At 43.6% G+C, this 16,585-nt stretch overlaps 1 protein-coding gene and 1 pseudogene across 3 annotated transcripts in view; one reads left to right on the top strand and one right to left on the bottom strand.

Moving 5' to 3' along the window:
- Positions 1-833: 833 nt before the first annotated feature.
- The window catches only part of Syt1 (synaptotagmin 1), a 492,018-nt gene continuing 476,266 nt past the window's right edge, over positions 834-16,585 (bottom strand). For all 3 annotated transcript variants that reach the window (XM_075954765.1, XM_075954767.1, XM_075954766.1), the window contains exons 10-11: positions 7,430-7,563; positions 834-4,015 (exon numbers count right to left, since the gene is read on the bottom strand). In XM_075954765.1, the coding sequence (XP_075810880.1) occupies positions 3,809-4,015; positions 7,430-7,563 (341 nt within the window). In that variant the 3' untranslated portion in view covers positions 834-3,808. The remainder of the gene's footprint in view (positions 4,016-7,429; positions 7,564-16,585) is intronic.
- LOC142838881 (cytochrome c oxidase subunit 6B1-like) lies at positions 7,670-7,949 on the top strand (annotated as a pseudogene).

Raw genomic sequence — 16,585 nt, 5'->3', positions numbered from 1 at the left:
AAGTTTCAGGACAGCCAGGGCTACACAGAAACCCTCTCTCAAAAAAATACTATATATATTTATATACATATACATGTATATATATATATATACACACACACACATATATAATTGCTTATTTTATATGGTGTGTATATGTGTGTATGCATGTGTATATTTGTGTGTGTGTACCACAGCACTTGTGCAAATCAAGGGACAGCTACATGGTGCTCACTCTTTTCTTTACACGGGTCCTAGGGATCAAAGTCCCGCTGTCAGATATTGAGGGAACTGCCTTTCCCTACTGATCTTGCCGGCCCCATGTCCACACCGTGTACCAGGAATTTACATGTCAGTTTGGGGATGGGCTCCACCCAGCGTCTGGTAAAGAACTGTCCATAGCAAGCCCCACACTGATGTCAAACGAATGTCGGAAAGCCAATCATCTGCTTCTAATCATTGTAGCCGGCATGGCCTTTAACCTTCAGTCTCTCCTCCAAAGAGACACTTAGAACACTTTCATTTTAATTTTGTTCTGGGGGAAGTGTGTATTGGCTGGCAATGGAATCCCCCCGGGACACATTTTAGACAAACTGAAAAGTTCTGAACTACGCTAAGGGGCTTTGCGATAGGCGCAGAGGGCCGTGCAGGTGAGGAAGGTTACTGGGCAGATGCCCTCTGGGCATTGTTCCCCTTCAGCATCTCTGTTGTCCCCGAAGTGACTTTGAGGCTGGCATTTAGCACAAGCTTTCTTTCAGCTGCCACCGCTTCTGGCCATCCACAAGGTCAACCCGCCCTCTAGGAGGAGCCGGAGGAGCCGGGAACAAAAAAGGAGTTGAAAGACAGCCACCATCAACAGGAAATAAAACATTTTTATTGAGTATCCATGTAATATGTTAAGTCATTTTTTTTTAACAACAATCAGAAAACTACCAGGGGGTTCACTACACAAAGTGAAACAAAATTTAAACCACTTATCAAAAAATGAAGGGAAAAATACAGCTAAAGGAGTTGGCTCGCGGGCCACGAGCCTTATGGCAGAAGAAGAAAAACACCCCAACATTTCTACGAGACACAGGGAAAACCCACACAGAGAAACACTCAAGCAGGCAGTAAATATACACAAAGGCAACTAGGATCTTTCTAGGGTTATCAGCATCTAAGACTTTACACAGCCTTGCCAGGAAGGTACATGTGGTTTATCCGAAGATGACGCTTGGTCATAAAGCAGGTCCGGTCACCGGCTCATGAGAGATGATATAGTACCAACTAAGTCTACGGTGGCAACCCCATGTTGGCAGTGTTGTAAGAGGATGATGCTAGCGGTATCGGGATGTGGGAAATAATGTCCGTTCGGCAGCTGGGAGCTGTGCCTTTGGGCATGTTGCTTTCACTGTGTACAACTTAAATCGGGAGATGGTGAAATCAAATGTCAGGGTCTGGTGTTTGCCGTGTTTTTCAAAGCCAACGCCTCCTCTTTGGTAGGGCTTGGTCCCTTATATATAGGAAAGCATCTCATTTGCGTCTCCTCTTTAAACTGCTGTTTAAGCCTACCCGTGAATGTGCGTTTCTTATCATCCCCATGTTTGGCTTTTAAAAAGTGCCGCTCATCCGCAGGAAAGGCTTTTCTCCTCGTCCTTTGTGTCTGTCTTATTTCTAAAGAGTTTGCTGTGATGGGGATGAAAGGCAAAGGGTTTACTGTTTCTCCGATGAGGAAAAAAAATCACCATTGGGATTTGATTTTTGTGGTGTGTGTATGGGGGGGGGGGAGGAACAGCCAACCCCGCGTTTAAAGCCCACCAACAGCCCTTTTTGGGGATTCTCTCGAGTTTTGTCCTAACCACAGAGCTCGATCCTAAAGATGGAGCACGAGGCCATGCCTACCATCCCTCCATTTTATTTTGGTACCTGTAAAGACTGTCTCTCACTTTGGATCTTTGCTACTCTCTGTGGCCTGGAGGTGAAGACGGCCCAGCAGCCAGTGGGAGAGGAGACTAGAAGCTGCGTTAGGTAGCAGGCTCACCTTCCTGAAGTGGCTGTCTACCACAGCGGGGGGACGAATACAGACTAGTTAGTGCACAGTGTCAACAAGATGCTGTGTGTTCTCCCCCCCACCCCCACCCCCGCTCTATGTATCTTTCTGTCCTATGCATAGCTGTCCAGTTCTGAATTGGTCCTTAGTCATGAGAACTGTTTGTGCTACACACACATTGGGCAGTGCGGTAAGAGGGAATGGCAGTATTGTTACGATTATCACTACGGAATAAGTTGAGTGCTATCCACTGAGGAAACTACGTGTCTAAGCACACAGGGCAGTCACAGTGTTACACAGAGCAATCCTTAAGACTCTTATGGAATGACTAGTGGCTTCAGAGTAGGGCCATTTACTACAGGATAACATGGAAAACAGTTAAAAACTCCTCCTAAGTCAAGCATCTAGTGTACATAAGAGGTTGCTTCAGTTTTACTGGAACTTGTTCTTGTTTTTTTTTTTTTTTGTTTTTTGTTTTTTTGTTTCGCCTTTGTTTAAAGGACAAATTAAAACTTAAGTAAAAAGAGCATATAAAAAGATCACTAGCTGTCTGTTTTGGCTTAATCGAAGTGCATTCAGAACTATGGCTAATTGTTTATTTTTCATCTTTTGATGGGATTTTACAATACTGTCTGTTTACCACAAAGTAATTTTGTGGAATAAGCACAGATTGCTGTGTTAAAAATATTCTGCATTCCTTCTAATCCGGTTTTCGTATAATAAAATATTTCATTATAAAGTCTCACGCGCAGACCTTTTGGAATCGTTATCGGTGTGAAATCTGGATCAGAATTCACAGGTTGCACGTCTTATAGAAATAATGTAATCATGGAGAGCTACTATTTTCTGTTTAAAGAGTCAGGCAATATTTCAGAAACGCTGACTTCTCTCCGCTTCTCCTCCCCCACCCTAACCCCAAACGAAGGCATGCGCCACACGTAACACACGAGCATACTTTCCTCCTTGCATTCACACACACACCACACACATGCAGAGAACACCAGCCCAGTGCTGCTCTGATGCAGTCATAGGAACTCACTGAACTCGCTTCCCTGAACGCGAGAGTGAAGTCACGGTTTTAGCTTTGCAGAGACATACAGACAGATGCTCTTCTGGGTCGTGGCTTCGCTTCCTTGAGGTCAGCCTGGATATGCTGCTCGGGTCATGCTATTTGCCTGGGAAAGAATGCTACAGAATGGGGTCCGCCCACCAGAGATGTCGTGCGGGCGAATCTTGGTACTCAAATGTCAATAGCTTATGTTTAAGTTGTCCTTTAAGACGTCAGATTCACGGTACTAGTGCCTTTCAAGTCGGTATTTTTTTTTTTTTTTGCTGGAATGCAGACGATACTATATTTACCATATAATATATTATCAGCTCTCCTATATCTCAGTCAATTTACATAGTTTAAAATAGAACATCTTATTAAAAACATCTAGATATACACAGATTAGGAAACGCTTACAACATACAAATACACCAACCGGAAATAAATCTTTAGCATACTGGTATATACAACGGTGTGATACAATTACATAATTTCAATCATGCTTTATCTACACATCATATTGCTTAAAAGAAGAGTAGATTTGAAGGGCAGTGGCATGGATGAAGGGCACGGGGGGAGGGCGGCTCTCTACACTGAAATTTGTGCAAATCAAAACAGGGTCTGAAGTACCACTGACTCGTGTTAGGAATGCGTGGCTGGAAACTGAAAGGACCCATATTACTGAGGTATTTACAGATACCGGCTAAAGAGCACTAGGTGGGCAAACGCAGAAAGGCTTCTTCTTCCTCTTACTTCTTGACGGCCAGCATGGCATCAACCTCCTCCTCGACCTGCAGAGTGTGCCACTGGGCGATGGGTCGCCGGGGGTTGGCCAGCATGTCTGACCAGTGTCGCAGCTCGGCGCCAGTGCTGTTGTAGCCCACAAAGACTTTGCCGATGGCGTCGTTCTTGCCGATCTTGTCGTAGTCCAAAACCGTCACCACCACCTGCACTTTCTGGAAGAGGACACAAAGAGCACCAAAGGTCAGCCAGCCCTACGGATGAAGCCCTGGGAACTACAGCTTCCATTCCGGACTAGCAGGAGGAGGCGTGAAAGTACGTGACCATGGAGACGTCAGCCCAGTTTTTATTGTTCTAGCTCTACATTATGGTCGCTGTCACTACCATCATTGTGGTCACCACCGTCTTATTACCTTTTATTTGGTAGGGGCGGGGTCTCATGTACCTCAGACCGACTTCAAGCTCCGAGGAACTCCTGATCTTTCTGTTTCTGGCCTCGCCCACGTGTTAGATTACAGGTGTGTGTCATCAAGTCTGACGGTCATCTCAATACATATATCCTGATTTTTATTACGTGCTTCATAGTATCTCAACCTTACAGAAGAAATAATTTAGTTATGTCTCTCAATGGATCCTATTAATATTTATTTCCATGGCACAGAGAGAGCTACTGGGAGCTCACAAAATTTCTCTAACCTGTCTGAGATCACATGAGGAAGGAGTGAGTTGGTGTCCAGGTTCTATACTGGAGACAAACACGCCAAACACCCGTGGATTGTTGCGACACTGCCTCACGCATCTCATCCATGGGTGTTCTTAGATTAGGACTTAGGCTGTTCTATTTTGCTGTTGCTGTTTCCTAATAAGACTTTCTGAGTAATCATTCATTATGACCTCATTTCAAGAAGTGACAGCAAGGGATTTATGGAAAACTAAAAGGATTTGTCCTAACCATATAATTGTAACCATGAACAATGACAATATAGTAGAAATCTTTCAAAGAAAAAAAAGGCAGCAATGGAAAAAATGTGCTTTTCCTTGACTATGATTCTCTTATTTAACATGAATTAGTAACTACTGGGCATCTGGCATTGATATTAAATGGATGTCACTTTAGGACACATGATTTTCTTCATCAGACTGTGAGGGTCTATTTAATAACTCCCTCTATTGGACTGACGGAATCAAGGACAGCAAATTCATATTATAGCCTAAAAGATACAGTCTCTAAAGAGCATCTCGGTTCTACTTCCCAAGTAATGAATTTGGTTAGTCAGAATATGCGATGGCTCTGATTTAGACACCGGATAGAAAGATAAAGGATTAAAATAAAGTAGCTATATCAATTTGTGGCCAGCATGAAGGGGAAGAAGAATAAAATGATGAAAGCCAGGCCCAGGCGAAGATCCACTGAGTTATGGCATTGGGGGACTTTGATTCTGAGGACAGAACTACTCTGTCGGTATATTGACAGATGTCACTTGGGTACAGTTTTGGAACAGCAAAAACAACTGTTTTTTTTCTTTTTCTCTTTATTCTCTGTGACTTTTACATCATATATCTTAATCCCGTTCCTTTTGTGATCCCTTTGAATACAGCCTCCACCTCTGACCCCTCCCCAAATAAAACCAAATTTACAACAACACTTTTCTTTTTAAAAGGGATTTCCTTTCTTAGTACATTTATTTATTCATTGTGTGTGTGTGTGTAGGTATGTGTACCATGTTGCATATGTGGAGAGGATAGCTTGAAAGATTTGGTTCTCTCTTCCTACCATGTGGGTCCTGAGTATCAATTCTAGATTATCATGATTGGCAGCAAGTCTTTATCCACTTAGCCATCTCATGGGTCCAACAATAGCTTTTGGATGTAGAATTTGGATGCAAAATGTAGCATCATCTTCTATGTACAGTCTTACTATGATGCCAGCATTAAGAAAATTACTTTTCTAGGCTGGGCGCATGGCTCAGTGGTAATTGGTTCATCCCCCTGTACCACAAATAAATAAAATAAATGAATTACCTATCTACTAGGTGTGTTTGGGAGCAAGGGGAAGATGGCAAGATTTGTGGCTTTGATTCTCAGCTTTGTCCCAGGCAAAGGCACCGTGATGCAATCATCACGCAGGAACCAGCATGGGAACATTATTTGGAAATGTAAGGGACATTTTCAGAGTTGGGACAAACTTGATTAGGTTAGTGACGAGTGAATTGATTAGGGCACCCAATAGGTCTAATTCAGCAGTTGCCTCTGTAGTTTAATTTCTGCATTTTTTGATGGTGGTGACCAAGATATTTTTTTGCGTACTCTCAGAAAGTAGCATAACTTGCTTCCTTTACAAAATGTTTCAGGAGGAGTGAGGAAGATAGAAGACAGGCATATCATCTTCTAAGCTTAGCCTAAGAGAAAACTAAACCCCTTTGTTAGCAGTTAAGACACTGTCCCTGTAGGGCAGTGCTTCTCAGCCTGTGGGTTATGAACTCTATGGGGGGGATCAAATAAGCCTTTCACAGGGGCTGCCTAAGACCATTGGAAAACACAGGTATTTGCATTATGATTCATAACAGTAGCAAAGTTAGAGTTAGGAAGTAGCAGTGAAAATAATTTTGTGATTGGGGGTCACCATAGCGTGGAGAACTGTATCAAAGGGTCACAGCATTAGGAAGATTGAGAATCACTGATTTAGGGAAATACAAAGACTGGGAAAATAGCATTCTCAGATTAAAAGAAAAAATTGTAGGAGCAGTGAAGGCAGGGACAGCCCGAGGTGTCTTCTGTTCCCAAGCCCAATCTGATTTGTGTCAGGCTCGGGTCTCTCTCCTCTGAAATGACACCCCAGATCACAAATTTTATTTTATTTTATTTAATACACCTCCCTCTGAATATATTTGTACTTTTTGAAATTCATAGGTGAGATGTATTTTTGTAGGTATGGAATTGTAGCCCAAAGAGGTAGGTTTACGAGGTTTTCATTTCCTCTCAACACCTTGCTTTGTATTGTTTTGTGGAATTCAAACAAAATGCCAGGAGGTGTTTCAAAAAAAAAGTTCACTGAGCAATATTGCCAACTAAATTCTGGTCGAAACGGATGTTTCCAGCATTTGCCAGAAGGCCCGAAGTGTTCACAGCTGGAGGCTACAGGACAAGTGACGAGCTAGGGAAACAGTAGCATTTACTTACTTAACAGCCGTTAAAAAGAAGCAAATCCACACATCCTAGCATGCGAAAATGGGCGTGAGCCACTGTCGGAAGGTTGGGGGCTGGTGATTTTTGCCCTATAGAGGCAGACTGCTTATTGTCGCCTGGGAGTCCCTAGGCAAGGTCTTTCTCTCTTGGCGTTTGGATGCCATAGACAAACTTATTGACACAGCAAAGCGGTTCTGTTGGTTTTCTATTTTCCACTTTATTTCTGCCCAGCAGAAGGCCGCTGGCTGTTCCAGCCGATGGCTCAGCCCTTCTCATGCTGTGTGTCTTATTAAGTCCTGGCTGGCCAGGCTCAGGCATCAAATGTGCACGGGGCAGTTCTGATGGAGGCCCGGGCACTGACGACGCGCAGGGTCTATGCTTGTCACTGATGGGATCTGAAGGCGTGAAATTGAATGGAAGGACACACGCGTGTCTGATATTACCTGGATTTGCTCGAAAGGAACTTCAAAGCTGAAGGACTCGTTGTAGTAGGGGTTAAGCGTATTCTTCTTAATGGTTGTCTTCTTCTTCTTCAGCCTCTTGCCGTTCTGCATCAGATGAATCTTGACATAAGGGTCTGAAAAACAGATACAGGAGCGTTAGGGGATCAGACGCGTGGTTTATTTTATCTCAAATATTTTATTACGGTCTGACATTGGCATCTTTGCTAAGGGTCGTATTGAACTACCGCTGCTCCAGGGCAGTCTCTAGGAGTCAGTACCAGGGCTGAAGACATCAAGGCCAAAATCAATAACTACAAAACTGCCCCCTTTGACAGCCGCTTCCCAAACCAGAACTGTCTGGACTGCCACAGCGGTGAGAAGGCAATGACTACAAGGGTGTGTGTGTGTAATATCTCCGTGTCTAAGCGGTACTGACATGTGTACAAGTCCCTCTGCCCCATTATGGTTCTCAGCCTGGGATGATGACAAAGCAGAAGTCACATTTCCTGGGAAGATCTGACCTGGCTTCACCCACCTCTCCTCTGTTCCCTGTCCTCTCCCCATACAGTCAAAGGGGAACCTGGGTATATGATGGTCCCTGAATCATGATACAGCATCTAATAGAATTTCACTGCACAGTTAAAATAAGAACAAAAAACAAAAAACATTTTATTACATTTTGTTGTGGAATATTTTTTAACTATGCAAAGATATGTTCCTTTTGTTTCTTTTTATTTATTTATTTTTTATGTGTTTTTTTTTGTTGTTGTTCATTTGTTTCTGCTGCAGAATGCTACTTTAACTATGTAAAGATGTGTTCCATTTGTTTCTGCTGCACTTGCTTAATGTTGTAAGGATGTGTTGCATCTGTTTCACCTTGCCTGCCTGAGGCACCTGATTGGTTTACTAAAAAGCTGGATGGCCAATAATTAGGCAGAAGAGAGGGATAGGCGGGGCTGGCAGGCAGAGAGAATAAAAAGGAGGAGGAATCTAGGCTTAAAAGGGGAATGAGAGAAGAGAATGAAGGAAAAGAGGAAGACATCTGGAGCCAGAAGCCAAGGAGCTCTAAGTCAGACTTAGAGAAGCAATGAAAGTAGGAGATACAGAGGTAAGGAAGGTAATAAGCCCCGAGGCCAAAGGTAAAGGTAGAGAAGGTTAATTTAAGTTAAAGGAGCCAGCCAGAAAGGAGCCTAAGCTGGGCTGAGCATTCAAAACTAATAATAAGTCCCCATGCCATGATTTGGAGGCTGGTTGGTGGCCTAAAAGGAAAAACCTGGTACTAAAACAAAACCATTTTGTTGTATTTGTGTGTGGTGGTGGGGTTCACGACACAGTGCATGCGTGGAGACCAAAGGACAGCTTGTGGGAGTCTGTCCTTTTCCCTCGTGGGTCCTAGGGTTCAAACTCAGGTTATCAGATTTGGCAGCAGGTCCCTTTCCCTCGGAGCCTTCTCACCAGCCAGAGCCACGTGCTGTAGATCAGGAATTAGCATTGGAAAGGATTGAGCCCCCACAGGTGAGTGATCATGTAGCTTCTATTTAATATGTTGTAAGTGTCCAGCACCTTTCATTGAGGGGTTTTAAGCAAGCTCTGTGGCGGGCTTATTGGCACGCTAGCTGAATTTCCCAGTTTCTTTGGAAGGAAAGGACAGTGGTATGCCAGGAAACCATCTCTTTGGAGGAAAATGTTTTGATGAAGCATTTGCGGATCTCTGTGGTGTAAGTGTGCTTACCGTGGCCCCTTTTAAGCCGCAAACTGTTTAACAACGGGTGTGTAAAGTTTCTGGGAATTTAACAGTTGGCTTTTGTGAGCTGGCAGAGGGCATAGCTGTTGCTTGCTATTGAGAACAAAGGGGCCACTTTGTATTTATTTATTTATTCACACGGCCAGCATTGGTTGACTGGCTGAGAAGCATTAGGCCTTCTTATTACTGATAGGAGCAACTCCGAGCACAATAGATCTCTGGTCTTCATGATGGGAGTTCAGACTTGTGGGGCAACGATATTCAGCTTTTAAAGAGCTTGGGACAAGGGAGGAGCTAAGCCAAGAGCTTACAGGAAACAGCAACCGCAGAGTATAAAATCAAGTAGGAACGGAATCGCTCAGCGGTCCTCTGTGGAGGACACATTGGAGCTGAGATGGGAGGGTCGATGCATGATTAATAAAAACTCAGAGAAGTTGGGGTTCAACCTGAAGGTCAGAAAAGCAAAACAGCCAGCCACTGGCTCTTATTTCGACCTCAGTCTGAAATGGCGATGCTGCCTCCAGGAATCTCAGAATGAGAATGAGTCTGAGAGCTGTCTCCTCCCATTTTATAATCCTCTCTAGGGCTGGGATTAAAGGCGTGCACTGCCCGGTTTCTACGGCAACTAGTGTGGCTACTGGGATTAAAGGTGTGGTACTACCGCCTGGTCTGCAAGGCTGACCAGTGGGGTTGTTTTACTCTCTGATCTTCAGGCAGTCTTTATTTATTAAAATAACAAATGAAATGCCATTACAGAGGGTTGAGTAAGAGAATCCGGTACTTGTTCACACTCAATGCTCTCAACACACGCTCTCTCTCTGTATGTGTGTGTTAGACAGGGTTATCATACCAAGCCTTAAAGGTTGGCGATAGCTTTCTTCACATGTGTGCAAGGCAGAAGTGATGAGGAAAGGTCAGGATGATTGTCTGAGCATTTTTCCTCAAGCCTCATTAGGCAAAGGTAAAAAAAATAGGCCAGACACTGGAGGGGCGAGGGAGCGCCCAGAGCCAGCTTTCATGACCAATGGGTGAGCGACATACCTTCACCTCGCAAGAAACCAGGACTGAAAGAAAAAAAAAATCTCTCTAATGTTTTTCTTGAGCAATTTCCATTTCATATATAATGCAAGTTCATTATAGAAAAGTACCAGAAGGCAAAGATAAAAAGAAAAAAAAATTAGTGTCATCCAAAATAACTACTGCTAAGCCTTTCAAATTTTCTCTCTCCTTTCAGAACTTGAGTTGGGAGAAATAACACACAGGCAATCTAATGCCCACATAGTTTCAGAAAGCAGCAGATAAAAAGGTTGTTTTTACCTCCCTCTCTTTGTGCCTCGGTAGAATGTGATTTCTTGTGGTGGTTTGAAAGAAAATGGCCCCTAAAGGGAGTGGCATCAATAGCAGGTGTGGCTCTGTTGGAGTTGGGGTGGCCTTGTTGGAGGAAGTGTGTCTCTGTGGGTGTGGACTTTTTGTTCTCTTGGGCTCTGGCTGCTCCCAGTTGATTTCCTGTTGCTTTCTGATCAAGATGCAGCCAACACCATGTCAACACCACGGTGCCATGTTTCTCGCCATGATGATAACGGACTGCACCTCTGAACTGTGAGCCACCACCTCAGTTTTCCCTTATAAGCATGGCAGTTGTAATGGTGTCTCTTTATAGGAACAGAAACCCCACCTAAGATACCCCTGAAGGACAGAAACCGTATGTTATATTCACCAGTCTACTTTACTTTAACAGTCTAATGCATAATAAAGATTTTGGGGTGTACTTGTGCACGCTATGGGTTCATTCTGCCACCCATCTGTCACTTTTTTTAGGTCAAATGAACAAGTAGAAAGTAAATGTAAGGTCTTGTTCCTGTTGCTCCAAAGCCTGCATATTTGGATATAGGTAGTTTGGGGATATGTTTTTTTCAGTGCTCAACTCAGGCAAGGGATCATTTTTTGTGACCCCTCAATCTGAAGTCTTAGCCTCTTTCTCCATTTTTCTCTAGGCTTCTCTACTTTCTGCTCCTTGACTGCCTCGATTCCCAAGTGTTCTCTGGCTTCCCTTACTGCACGGAGGTCTTGTCCTGAATTCTGATCCCTTTGCAGATGGCGCTAATCTCTCGTTTATCTCATTAGTGATTTTTATGAGCTCAAGTCTTGTTCTCATTTCCCTGGCTCGACACTGAGACCCCTAAATAGGAAGACAGCCATGTAGTGAGTCTCGTTTATCCTTGGAGGACAGACAGACAGATTTTTGGAAGCAAAGATTACCTCTCCCACAAAGCAGATCGTTGTATGATTAATTTTGGTCTGTTTTAGGGGTTATTCCAGAAGGCAAGTCCTTGTAAACTCCCAGTGTCATGGTGGCGTAAAAGTCCTGGAGATTGTGTCTGTCATTAGGTACAATTTTATGGGAACGACACAATAGGCTGAGATGGGATTTACTGCTGTGGCCTTTCTTGGGTTCTGCAGCTAGACACTAGGCATGGTGTTGGGAACTTCCCTTGGGGATTTGGGAATGTGCAAATAGTGTGGCCAATTATGCAAGCCATGAAACTGGGCCACCCCTTCAGGCACTCGGGGTCCCTGCAGCTTGTGGGGGTCCTCCAGTTCCCAGCAGTAAGCAGTCATGGACATCTTCCTCATCCAAATACCGACCCCCCTTCTTTAGCAACATCTAATCCCTGCTGCACCCAGAGAGCCCCAAGGCGGAGAGACGTGGCATGCCGTTCATTTTGTTTCGTTTCTATTTCAAAATACTAGTCTATTTCTTTAAAGGCTTTGGTAGGGAGATAGATCTTTTTCTCTGCTCTCTAATTTCTGATGACTTTTGGCTGCGACTTCAACAAAAGAAGAGAAGTTGGAGACCAGCATCAGGGAACCCTGGGGACCTGAATCCTATTCCTAGAAGCCACAGAAAGGTAGGACAGAAATGACATCACAAAGTTGACCTCTGACCTCCACATGTGCTTTGTGTGGTGCTGGGGTGCCTGTACTCAGGCATGCATAGTGTGCACGCACACACATACGCACTCTCACACACATGCTCATATGCATTCACCCTCCCACATGCTTACATACACATGCTCACATACATACACACACACACACACACACACACACACACACACACACACACACCATGCACACACACAGAATAGAAAGTATGACTTCTCTGTCAGCGAAACAGCCATGAGATGCGTCATGGCCCAGCCTGCGTGGTCATTGTCAGGCCTCTCATTTGGCTTTGCTCTGAGTGTCATTGCTTCTTTCCAGACAACTTGCGTGGCTGTCTTTTTTTCCCCCCCCCCAATTTTGGAAATCAGGTTAGCTGGACTTTATCTCCTCCCAGTCCTAATAGCTGATCTGTCTTGGAGGATTTTCTGGACACTCTGATGTGGTTTTTCAGACCACTCACACGCTTCTATGTCGACAAGTCTTTTTAATACAGCAAATTAAAGTACGTGTCCCTAACGCTCACAATTATGGTAGGCAGAATAATAACTCTTTCTGAAGACATGACGTCCTAATCTCAAGAACCTACAAGAATGCTGCGTGGCCAAAGGGGCATGGCAAATGTGTTGAAAACGAGGACTTTCAAATGAGGTCAGCCTGGGGTTTCCAGAAGGGCCCCCTCTTTCCATATAAGTCCTCACAAATGCTAGGAATCTTTGCTGGCTACAATCAGAAGGAAACATGACTACAGAGGAAGGGTCGAGCATATGCTAATGTGTTGGGCTATTTTATTTATTTATATTTGAGACAGGCTTGCCTGGGACTCACTCCGTAGCTCAGGCTGGCCTCCAGCTTCTGCCACAGACTCTCAAATGCTGGTTTTGCAAGAGTAAACTAACATGCCTTGCTTTTGAGCAAGAAGGCACCACAAGCTCAGGTATGTGGATGATTGCCAGAAGAAAACATTTAGAAATGATAAACCAACCAACAAACAAAAACCCATAAAACCAAATAGTGACAAGGGGTGCCCTTTTCTCTAGAGCCTCCAGGAAGGACAATCCTGTTCACACGTGGACTTGAGTTCACTGATGGTTGGGTTAGACCTCTCTGTTAACATTTTACAATGGGACAGAGAAATTGCATGAACAGCGGGCAGCGGTGATGCATGTCTATAACCCTCATGATCAGGAGTCAGAGGCAAGCAGATTTCATGTGAGCTTAAGGCCAGCTTGTTGGAGGCCAGAGCTAGTTATAGGATAGCCCAGGCTACACAAAGTCTCTGTCTTGTCTCGTGAAACAAAACAAGAAGAAACTGTATGTGCAATATGGCTTTAATGCATGTACATTGTGGAGTGGTTGAACTGGGCTAACAAACAGGCTTTATTTCACATACTTTTCATGGTGAGAATGTTTACTGTGTACTGTCTTAGAGATTTTCAAGAAGGCTTCCTTACTGACTACAGTTACCACATCATACAATAGGCCTATTCTAGTACTTTTTCCTCTTCTCTAAATGAATGGGAGTTTCTCTAACTCCATAGAACTATAAGGAAATACACAGTGTTGTTTCAGGACAGGGACTTGATTATATTTTCACACTGGCAACAGAAAACTATTAAAGCAGCCATCAATCGAAGAGATTGTTTTGTTATTAAGCAAGGTGTGAGGATGAGAGTCAAGGTGCTTTCAAGGTGTGTGTGTGTGTTGGGGGGGGGGTTTGGGACTGAACCCAGGGTCATAGGTATGCCAGATAAGCACCCTGAGTGGCTTCTCCAATCTTCAAGCGTTAATAGGTCTAGGGATGGAGAGATGGCTCAGAGATTAGGAGTACTGATTACTCTTCCAGAGGTCATGAGTTCAATTCCCAGCAACGACATGGTAGCTCACAACCATCTATAATGAGATCTGGTGCCCTCTTCTGGCCTGTAGACACACTAGTACAGAACACTGCACATAATAAATAAGTAAAGATTATATATATATAGATCTAGAAACTCATCTTTTGAAAAATGTTGATGTTCTCTCCACTTTCCTAAAAATGGCTATTCTGATTTTCAAATTGAAAGCCTTAAAAAAGGTTAAGTTCTTTTAACAAAAATAAAAGAACACTGAGCATACCATCCCCCCCACAAAAAAAATCATAGTACTATCTAGACTTTTTAGGCTCTATGGTAAATCTAGTAAAATCAGATAAAATATAAGCTGAGAATGATTTTAAAAGGTTTAAACAATAATGGCCCTCAACACTTGAAGTGTAATTTATGCTTTCTATAAACCTATTCCTTCCTTCCATCCATCCATCCAATTATTTAAAATTACATTCTATCATTTTATACTACAATAATGCCTGTGAGAAAATGCCTGAGAATGTCTGATGTTTTTGTTTTTCCTCAAGACCCACATCCCCGTCTTTTGTCTCAATCTGCTGCCCTTTGTGGTATGCCAGGAAGAAAGTTTAGTATAATGTTCATAAGCACAGATGCTAAAACCAGACTAATGTGGATCTTGGCTCTGCTCCTCACAGCTGTGTGGTCATGCAGAAGTTCTTTAACCTTTGTGTGTGTGTGTGTGTGTGTGTGTGTGTGTGTGTGTATGTGTGTGTGTGTGTGTGTGTGACGTATCCTCAACTGCAGGTTAAGGAAAATGATAATAGCTAACCATAAAGTTATAACACACGTGGAAAGTGTTTCAACTTGAGGCCGACATATATGATTATGATGGTTTGGGGCAAGTGACAGCTAAGGCAGTCTCTATGACCCAGACTGACCCCTAGCTCACTTGCCTGACCTGGTGCCCACATCCAGCAAGCAGAAAAAAAGTCTCATTTGCTAAATAAATTGATCTTTAGTTTTCTTTAAAAAAAAAAGTCTCATTTGCTGCAGAAGTGAGTTGGTGGGGTTCAAAGCCACCCCTCCCCCAAATGGCAGAGCTGGTGACATTGTCCTAAACACAAGGGCTCTGGCTGGGTAAACAGAGAATTGCTGTAAGGTAAACAAGCCTGAAGGTTTCTGTTAGCTAGAAAAGCAGAACTCTTATCACAGTTTTTTATTTACCAGGAACCCCCTCAACCTTCTCCCAACTACCTCTGGAAAGGGCACCTAGTTCTGGATCAATCTGGACAACTTGCAGCAACTCAGATCATCCCCACCCTGCTGTCATGCATGATCTGCTTGCTTTCCTATCACTTTGTCCCATTCCCCATAGATGGCCTTGGCAGCTTGATTCCTTAACAAAGTGTTCTTTCTGCCCTTGAGAGGTCTGGTTGGGTAGTTTCTCTGCCCCATTCCTTATAGAGACAAGCTCCCTAGTGCGATGCCTTCTCTCGGCCAAGGATTGACTCATGAAGAATTTAATCATGGATGCGATCAAAGAAAGAATATTACTGCTTTATAGGGTGATCTTGAAGTGTAAGACAGAAAACTAATTTAGGGTCTTCCAAAGTTTTCTCCCTCTCTTGAGATAAATGACTCAAATCACACAGAGTTGGGGAGGTAAAGTCAGAGACCTAAGCGGGATGTTTTCACTGACAATCCTGGACAGTAGGAGTCAAAAACTACTTAGCCTTGGTAGGTTCTGAAGCCAGCTAAAATGTTGACATATTTGGGCATGTCATACATGAACTATTTGTTAACACTTTTCTTGTGTTGCTAAAATGAGAAAGAGGTCTCTCTCACTATTGAGATTTGTTGTCAGGGATGTGGTAATGCCAGTTGTTGGCAAGTCTCATATCTGTGTCCCTTTCCTGTTAATATTTTTTATTATGAGAAAATTTTATAACAATTTAGCTTCTTCCTTCTAGCTTCTATTTTGCTATAGAACCTTTCTTTTCCCTCCCTCTTTCTTCCTTTGTCCTTCCTTCTTCCCTCCTCCCCTTTCCTTCCCTTCTTGCTTTCCTCCTTTCCTTTCCTTCTTTCTTTCCTCTTCATCCCTCTGTTTCTCATGTAGAATGAGGGACAGGAAACCATTACATTAAGGCTCCCCCAATATGATTTGACATATCATTTATTGAACCTTGCACCAAAGCAATGATGACTTGGAACAATGAGTTCCCTCAGGTAAGAGTCTGACAGAGGATCTCTGGTTGGTGATGAACAGTTTAGGTCTTGTATGGCAGGGTTATGACTGCTTGATTAGACTCAGCTTGGAGGGTCTCTGAGGATGACAAGGCAGGTCATCTGACCATCCCCTTCTGGGGTAGTTTGAATGTAATTGGCCCCCATAAGCTCACAAGGAGTGGTATTATTAGGAGGTGTAGCTTTGTTGCAATGGGTATTGTTTTGTTGGAGGAAGTGTGTCACTGTGCGGTGGGCTTTGAGGCCTCATATGCTCAAGCCCTGTTCAGTGTCTCAGACCACTTCCTGTCGCCTGCCAATCAAGAAATAGGACTTCTCAGCTCCAGCACCATGTCTGCCTGCATGGCACCATGTCCCACCATGATGATAATGGACTAACCCTCTGAAACTGGAAGC

This window comes from Microtus pennsylvanicus, chromosome 20, assembly GCF_037038515.1.
Source record: "Microtus pennsylvanicus isolate mMicPen1 chromosome 20, mMicPen1.hap1, whole genome shotgun sequence".
Lineage (NCBI taxonomy): Eukaryota > Metazoa > Chordata > Mammalia > Rodentia > Cricetidae > Microtus > Microtus pennsylvanicus.
The sequence above is the reverse complement of the archived record's forward strand: the minus strand, read 5'-3'. Positions and strand labels throughout refer to the sequence as shown.